Source organism: Aythya ferina, assembly GCF_964211825.1.
Source record: "Aythya ferina genome assembly, contig: HAP1_SCAFFOLD_29, whole genome shotgun sequence".
NCBI lineage: Eukaryota > Metazoa > Chordata > Aves > Anseriformes > Anatidae > Aythya > Aythya ferina.
In genome coordinates, this window is record NW_028181463.1 from 4,053,325 (window position 1) to 4,062,373 (window position 9,049).

General features: G+C 49.3%; 1 protein-coding gene across 1 annotated transcript; it reads right to left on the minus strand.

Moving 5' to 3' along the window:
• Positions 1-779: 779 nt before the first annotated feature.
• Positions 780-1,721, minus strand: LOC311427915 (olfactory receptor 14J1-like; the record flags this gene model as incomplete). Its single annotated transcript, XM_084539498.1, has 1 exon — positions 780-1,721. The coding sequence occupies one exon, from the start codon at positions 1,719-1,721 to the stop codon at positions 780-782; it is 942 nt and encodes a 313-aa protein (XP_084395624.1).
• Positions 1,722-9,049: the final 7,328 nt, after the last annotated feature.

Here is a 9,049-nt window from a genome sequence, read left to right on the forward strand (position 1 = left end):
CTGCCCTTGGTTCCTCAGGGACCACCCTGGGACTTTCAGCCTGTGTCCTTCACTCCATGACAAACCCCCAGAATAGAGAAGAGCAGGGAGCAACCCCTTGGCTCCATTCCTGATAGCACATTTGGAAGAGGTGTCCAGGGTCCTGGGTTTGCCCTCAGCAGCCCCTCTTGTTACTGTGGTGCTAGCAGGGAGGCAGCTGTGACCCAGGGTTGCACAGTGCTTGATGCTGCCTGCAGCCACAGGGATGCCACTGCAGAGACAACAGGACTGTCACCAAGGTACATGAGATCTGAGGGCTTACCCAGAACAATGTGGAAGCCTAAAGAGCAATAGTGAAAATGCCACATCCTGCTGCTGGCCATGGCCATGGCTCCAGGGAAGCAGCAGCCCCAAAACAAAGGCAGCAGAGAGGCAGAGCCCAGCGGACAGTGAGGGGCAGCCCTGAGGGCCACCAGGGCTGCTCCTGCATGTGGCAGCTGGGCTCTTGGTTTTGAGCCCCTCCTGCATGCTGGGGCTTCTCCCCCAGCTCCAGAAGAGATGGGAAGAGATGGCAGCTGAGACCAGTGAAATTCTAATGGCTTTATTATTGGGTTTATCTACACAGGGAACCATCTTCAATAGGAAAATAATTGATTCTAGGGGGGGGGGGTTAAAAATAATATTATTTAATTCAAAAGTGAAGTACTTAGAGAAAATAATAATACAGACATTTAATAACAGAAGACATGATATTATTTTATTTCTGAGAAAAACTAGGATTTCTAATATTATGTATAGTATTATAGATGAATCTGCTGAAGATGTGTGTATTCAAGTAGAGTCCTGATGGAATCCCTTAGTTCCCAGTTCCTCATACTGTAGATGAGTGGGTTTGCTGCTGGAGGTACTACTGAGTACAGAAGTGACGCCACCAGGTCCAGGGACGGCGATGAGATGGAGGGAGGCTTCAGGTAGGCAAACATGGCAGTGCTGACCATCAGGGAGACGACAGCTAGGTGCGGGAGGCATGTGGAAAAGGCTTTGTGCTGGCCCTGCACAGAGGGCATCCTCAGCACTGCCCTGAATACCAGCACATAAGATACCACTATGAAGACAAAACAACCAAAGGCCAAAAAAATACTAAACACAAGTGCCCCAACTTCCCTGAGGTAGGCATCTGAGCAGGAGAGCTTGAGGATCTGGGGGATTTCACAGAAGAACTGGTCCACAGAATTGCCGTGGCAGAGGGGAAGGGAAAATGTGTTGGCCGTGTGCAGGAGAGCATTGAGAAAGCCACTGCCCCAGGCAGCTGCTGCCATCTGGGCACAAGCTCTGCTGCCCACGAGGCTCCCGTAGTGCAGGGGCTTGCAGATGGCAACGTAGCGGTCGTACGACATGACAGTTAGAATTGAATACTCTGAACCAAAGAAGAAGACAAAAAAGAGAACTTGAGCAGCACAGCCTTGATAGGAGATGACCTTGGTGTCCCAGAGGGCATTGGCCATGGCTTTGGGCAGAGTGGTGGAGATGAATCCCAGGTCGAGGAGGGCGAGGTTGAGGAGGAAGAAGTACATGGGGGTGTGGAGGTGGTGGTGGCAGGCTACGGCGCTGAGGATGAGGCCGTTGCCCAGGAGGGCAGCCAGGTAGATGCCCAGGAAGAGCGCAAAGTGCAGGAGCTGCAGCTCACGCGTGTCTGCGAATGCCAGCAGGAGGAACTCACTCACAGAGCTGATGTTGGGCATTCTCTGACTTTGTACTTGCTTGTCTGTTGAAGGTGAGAAGGCAGAAAAAGGTTAGAACAGACTTTTATGAAGAAAATTGGAAATAAAACAAAAGGCTGGCTAACTCATATTCAGACAAGTGTCAGATCAATGAGCTTTGAAGTATTGCTGCAAAAAAACTGAGCTGAATGCAAAGCAGAGCTGCAACTATTTCCCTCACTTTATTTTATTCTAGTTGCCCTATCCTAGTTGAGGTATTGGATTTTGAAACTCCCTGACATTACTTGTACACTCACAGTGAAATCCTGTGTTTGCCAGGAGGCAAAAGGGCTGTCCCTAGGTGAAGACTGAGCAGAGCAGCTCTGCCCAGTGGTCCTGTTCTCAGTTGCTCTGTGTCACCTCTCTGAGCTGCAGGACCATCCCACTCAGATGTTTCCCTGAGAAGAAACAAAAGAAAACTGAGAGCAGAAAAGCTTGAGTCCAAGTGCATCTGGACGGAATCCTCACCTTGTCTCACGGGGTCTTAGCAGAATCTCAGCTCTTCCCTCCTAACCAGGGCTGCAGAAGCCTCACTCCAGCTTCCCAGAGACAGCCATCCAGCAGCACATCCAGGCATGGCCTTAACACGGAGGTGTCTCCTCCTTCGGGTACCTGGATGCTGCAAGGGCACAAGGATGCCACGAGAGAGCTGCATCCTGCTGGAGAGCATCATGCAGACCAGGAGGACACCCCTCAGACTGCTCTGGATATTCAAAAGCTGGGGTATCCCAATATTCAAACTGCATCCCCTGCAGTGTCTGGAGGAGGCTCGGCCACCACACTCCTAGCTGACCAGGGGTAGCTATGTTATGACATTCCAAGGGGCTTCTGCCAGACTTCCTCCCCTCACACTGCAACCCAGCAGGACTCTCAAAGCCTACTGCATTGCCCACTGCCCTCCCAGAAACAACACCCAGCAGGAGGAGACCCTTCCAGGACCTGCCGCTGCATGGCCTGCAGCCAGGCACTTACCTTGTCAAGGGCTGTGCGGGTTACTACTGCAGGCAGCTCTCAGCATCTTCCCACTCCCAGCTGCCTCCAAGCCCTCTCTCCTTTTCTTCTCTCTGTGTCTGTGCCTCTGTGTCTCTTTCCTGCTGCGCTGTGCAGAGGAGCTGCTCCTGGGCACAGCTGTCTCTCTGCACCACGGCCCTCTTGCCATGAGCTCTCTCTGTCCCACGGGCCCGGCCCAGCTCAGCAGCACAGCACCAGCCCAAGGCACTGCAATCACCCCTCTGGGGGCTTTGCTGATGAGCCCATGAACCTCAGGCACTCAGAGACAATTGAAGACATCTCTCCAGAAGTCCAAGTCAGAGGCAAGTTTCCTGCAGTGTCCCCCTGAGGGCCAGCACTGACACAGCCTCCCTTGGAGCTCGTTAGAGCCAAACCCTGGAGGCAGTGAGGACAAGGAGACAAAGGCAATGTGAAGGTGACACTGATGTGTAGGAAAAGTGGATGTGTGTCACCAAGCTCAAGGGCCAGGACTTGACATCCATCCCATTTTAAGGGGGATCCTTTCCCTTGACAGGTTGCTCAGGGCTCTTTGTTGGGCAGTAGGAGATGGGGATGTGCATGGCCAAGTGCAGGAGAATGGTACGACCCCTGCCTGGTTCATGGGTGTGGGCGAGGAGGCAATGAGGCCCTGGTGCTTTAACGATCAGCTGTCTCCTCTAAGGGCTCAGTGGCAGAGACAACAGCCATAGCCATGAACACAAAGACCTGGGTCCTGCTGGGACTTTGAGCCTTGCCATAGCCCTTGCTCCTCTCCAAACCAGGATGGCCTAGAGAATCCCAGACCTGTACCTCTTTACTGGTTAGTTGAAGACACTTGTCCTTGTGATGTCATACCGGATCTGATATGGGCATGATAACTCAGATCTTTTTGGTGGCCGTGCTCCTCATGAGGCAGCTCTGTAGAAAGCTGGTCTGGTTCCTCGTGAGGAGGCACCTCTGCTCATATGGCATCCCTTGTGGTGCCCAGGCCCTCCTCGTCCTGTGTACTCTGCAGTGTCCCAGTCTGCTCTGATATGTGGCGTTACTCTCCCTCTCGTTCAGGACTGGGCTCTTCTCCTTGTAAATGTCTAGAGGTTTCTTTAGACAAAATCCTGTAGTTTCTCAAGCTCCCACCACACTGATGCTCTGTTCTGTCAGATGTTCCTGTCCACAGGCAGACAGTTCAGCCTTCATGTGATTGTGCTGTCTCTGACAAGACAGCAGCATTGGGAGGTACAGGGGACACAGAATCACACAGAATTGTCTGGGTTGGAGGAGACCTCAAGATAATCGAGTCCAACCTCTGACCTAACACTAACAAGTCCTCCACTAAACCAATGTTTGGATAATACAGGAGTAACTGGCTAAATGGAATTGCAGCACAGTCACAGAAAGGTAGTGGGTGGAAGTCTTCCAGATTCTACTTTTTCTGTTCTTCATTCTCATGCATGCTGTCAGTTTCTCAGGAGCTGTGTCCTAAATGTTATGGGGCTGTGCAGGACAAAGTTAGAAGGGCCAAAGCCCAGCTGGAGCTTAATCAATCCATTCCTGTCAAAGACAATAAACACTGCCTATATAAATACTTTAAATTAAAGAGGATTAAGAATCATCATAAATTATTGGATGTGGGGGGAAACCTGGTGCCAAGAGATGAGGTAAAGGCTGAGGTAATTAATGCCTTCTTTGCCTCAGTCTGTAGCAGCAAGACCAGTTGTTTCCCTGGACATATCTTCCTCCTCATGGCCAGTGCCCACCTTTTAGGGTTGTTTGTGTCTTTTTTTTTTTTTTCTCCTGCTCTTTCGTACTGCCAAAGCAGGCTCCATCAGGGTAGAAACCACTCCTGAAGTAGGCATCCCAACCCAGCAGGCTCCTTGCGGCCTCTCAGCCAACCACACAGAAGTCACCTCAGCAGCAGCTTCCAAGCCAGGGGCCTGCTGCTGGCCTTGCAGCTTCTTGGCTACACACAGCCAAGCCTTGTGCCTGCTGCTGCCCACTCATGGACTCAAGCAGAAGGGACAGGACAACCCATGTTGGGGCCTTCTTTCTGCCTGGGTCCTCCTGGCTCTGGAGGCAGAGGGGATCCCCCAGTCAGCATGCCAAGCAGGTGCCTTCTGCTGGCCTAGCAGGGCCACTGCCAGATGTCAGCCCTGAACTACAAATCCCAGGTCTATGTCAAGGGTGACCTGCCACCTACAGACAGAAGTGGCCTCACAGTCCCTTTCTGTGACACATTCCTGCTGCTGCCCTATCAAGTGCAGAGACAGAAGTGACCTCACAGTCCCTGCCACGGTCACATTCCTCCTGCTGGGCCATGAGGTCCTCAGGCATAGCTGACTGCTTTCTAGTTCCCAAGGGACTAAGGCTCAACTTTCTGGGTTAGAGAGTAAACAAATATTTATTGGGAAGGTTTGGTGTTCTTCTGTGTTTAGGGTATGGGCAGGCTCTGTAGTTTAGGTCATTTTTAGGTCTGTCTAGAAGCCTAGGGTTAAATAGAGTATTTTAATACTATTATTAAGGGTAGGGTTTAGGGTGAGTAAGAGAGTAAAAGTAATAGAAAGGGGGTACGGGGTGAGTTTTGCTTCAAGAAATACCTTGTGTTCAAGCTTTAGAGAAATGGATTCCTGTCAGAGTGTTGGAGGAGCATTTAGATTTACGGATTAAGACTACTGGTTAAAATAGTGTAAGGGCCATAGATGACTCTACATAGATGACTCTACAAGTCAGTGTTGCTGCACAATCTGCATTTCATGATGCCTCTTACCTCTACGAAATCATGCTCCTCTTGCCACCTGAAAATCTCACATCTCTCGTGTCCAGGTTGCTCCTGACCTCCCCATATCTTATTGGGATCAGCTTTCCGATGACATCCATGACATAGGCAGTATATGTCTCACCTCTGTGGGCTACTCTGTTCTTCAGAGAGAAGTGGCATTGTAGTCAGGAGGGAAAAGGGCCTAAAGGAGCATCCTGCCCAGTATGCCCATCAGCTCTGCCTCTCTACAAAATTGCGCATCCTACCTACTAGTTTTGTTTCCAGAATAGCTTCCATGGATCTCGAGTTCTTTTTCCAGGCCCTTATGAATGCTTCAGTTTTGGATGTGTAGAGATGGGATAAGGAAAGCAATGCGCGGATAGACCTGAGCTTAGCAAGGGATGCAAAGAATAACAGGAAGAGATTCTAGAGATACATAGCTCAGAAAAGAAAGGCCAAGGAGAGTGTACCCGCTCTGATGGATGAGAAGGGTAAACTGGTAATGACAGGCATGGAGAAGCCTGAGGGCCTCAACAACATCTCTGCCTCAGTCTTCCCTGCCAGTGAGGCTTCCCAAGTTTTTCATTTCCCTGAACCCATAGATGGAGGCTGGGGGGCAAAGAAGATGATCAAGTGGCTGGAGAACCTCTCCTATGAAGAAAGGCTGAGAGAACTGGGGCTGTTCAGCCTGGAGGAAAGAAGGCTCCAGGGTGACCTCATCACAGCCTTTCAGTGTAAGCCCCCCTTTAAAGGGGGCTTATAAAAAAGATGGAGAGTGATTCTTTGCTCAAGGACATCACAATCCCTGCCCTGCCCCAAGGGGACAAACAGCTGAAGTTAGGGATAGGAGTGGGTTTGAAGATGAGATGTGCTGTGCGTGTGGTGGAGGGTTAGGTGGTCAATTTAACATTTAGGGATTAGAGGTCAACTTCTACAGCTAATGTAATGGAAGGGCTTTGAGGGAGCAATTCTGCTCAAGATGCCTGCTCAAGGTGTAGGAAAAGGGCAAGCCTTGTGGGTCAGAGTTTTGTTTAGTTCTTGGGTGAGGGCTAGGGTTAACGCTGGCATTCTAATTCATGATTAGGCTTAATCATCCTTCTGCTCAGCCTTGAAGTACAAGATGCTTTCGACATCTGCCTTTTCCACGTCCCGAGGAACCTCTTTGATCAATCTGTCCTTTCCAAGGTCTTTGAGATAAGTCTTATGATGACGTCTGCAGCTCCACCAGCACATCTCTCACCCTTCCCATACTACCTATAAGCAACCCTAGGACTGACAGGGGGATGATGAAGGTATGAGAAAGGGCTTGGTTAAAACCTCTGACTACAGCCTTTATGGGATTTACACAGACAGTGAAAACGGTGTCATAGAAAACAGTGACACTCATGAGGACAGAAGAGCAGGTGGAATAGGCCTTGGGCTTGTCAACAGAGGATGCACGCACATGAAAACTGCGGGAAAGAGAAGAGGAAGATGATCCAAGGGAAGGAAGGAAGGAAAGAAGGAAGGAAGATCCCAAATGTAGATTATGAAAGGAAAGACCATGAGTATCACCATGGCACTGCAGGACAGCTCCAGCAATGGGGTAAAACCACAGAAGGTGTCTATGACACTGGGGCCACACAACTGTAGCTGGGAGGAGAAAAAATTACTGCACATGAGAGAAATTCCCCTGGTTCAGGTACAGCTGCCTTCTGGAGTCAGACCTTCCACTTCTCGAGCCTTGCAGAGAACAGGGATGGCATAGAGCCCAGGGCTGACCATAGGACATGGCCCCCAGCAGGAAGCACTGCGGTCATGCAGAAGGTGCAGCTGAGAGTGCTGTCCCCCTTTGCTGACAGAGGTTGGAGCACTGTCTCCCCCATGTGGTGTCTTCCCCGTGTGGAGTATGGTGCCTTGTCTCCCCCACCGCACGGCCTTGACTCCTTGTCTCTGCTGGGCCCCACCTTCCACACGCAAATGTGTCCCTTGGCTGTCGGCTCCCTCTCCCCTGCCCTGTGTAGCAAGCAGGAGCGGACAGGTTACCATTAGATGTGGTGGTGCTTCTGTAATTCACGTTGGTGATGGCACAAATGACAGTTCCTTCACCAGTGATGTACATCCTTCTTCATGTTAGGACATAACTCAATGTCCTTCACTCTGCTTTATCACACTGATGAACAGAACATGGTCTCCTTGATTATTCTGAGGCACAATGCAATGCTTTTTGCCTTCTACTACTCCGGCACATTATGTGTGACTTTCTCTTACTCTGCACATTGACCTGATGGATCATTTCACATGTTTTGCTTTCAAAATCTTAGCTGGACCAAGACCATGTCCAAAGTGGAGCAAGCTGATGGGTTCTGCCTCAGCCATTTGAAGCATGCTATACTTGAGTTTTTCAGCCTGAGTTTGCTAAAGATGACCCAGGAAGGTAAACGGATGTTCCAGTGTCTAGTAGGAATAAGGGAGAGTATCTCATGTTTCCAATGGCCATTTCAAATCTAGGTCAATCTCAGGACCCCACTGAAGAAGAGGTTTGTTTTTGAAGGGGTTTCCTGTGCTGGACTGGGCTGCAGTTACAGGGACAAAGACCACTGCTGGCAGTGGAGGTGCCCTGGGAACTCCACCTGGCTCCACCTGATTTTCCCAAAGGGCTCCAGCCTCCTGCAGGTCTTTTCTGACATCTGCCAGTCCAGGCAAGTGCCTCAAACACAACAGGACCACAGGAGGTTTTCCCTGGTCAGACAGCAATGCTCTGCCTGAGTACTCAGTTATTTCTTTAGTTCTTAACTAATAAAGCAACCACTCATCAGCTCAAATGATTCAATTCCTTCTGTAAAATGTCTCAAGTGAAGTGTAATTCCAATCAGGAAGAAATTATAATTTCCAGGATTTATACTCATCTCAGAAGAAGAAATACAGATATTCTCCTTTACTTGCATTCTCATCGCTTTGTCTATCATGGTGTGCTCCCTCATCTTCCACGGACAACACCCATCTTGATTACACAGACCCTGCTGAACGTCCCATTTCCACCTGCCTGTCTGGACCCATGCACTTCCCATGGTTCTCCTGGTTTGCCCTCCCCTTACTCTTCGAGCTCGCCCATCTCTCAGCAGTCTGTCTATTGGTTTCCTTTGCAAGAACCTCATAGTTTATCATTGAATATGTATGATATGGATTAATATTAACACAATTATCTGAAATTTCCTATTAATCAGTGGAAAATACATCATGTACAGTCATCTTTTTAAGAAGGTAAACATCACTGGAGGCAACAAAATAAGGAACATGACCTTTGTTTTTTTTTGAAAATTGCAGCATGATTTCCTGATGTTTGTTTTGAAATAGGAAAAACCCTGCTCTTCCCACCTAAGCACGGCTTCAAAGGAGAAACCCTAGACCAATACAAACATAAGAATGATGCTCTAAACTGAAACACAACAAAATTCAGCCTTTAAAATGAAGAAAGATTTTTATTAGATGCTCCTTGAAATCTTCCCCCTTAACTACAACATGAAAGCTCTCCAATTAGCTGAACAAATCTTGAATACTTGAAGAAAACGGTGGGAGAGATATGGCT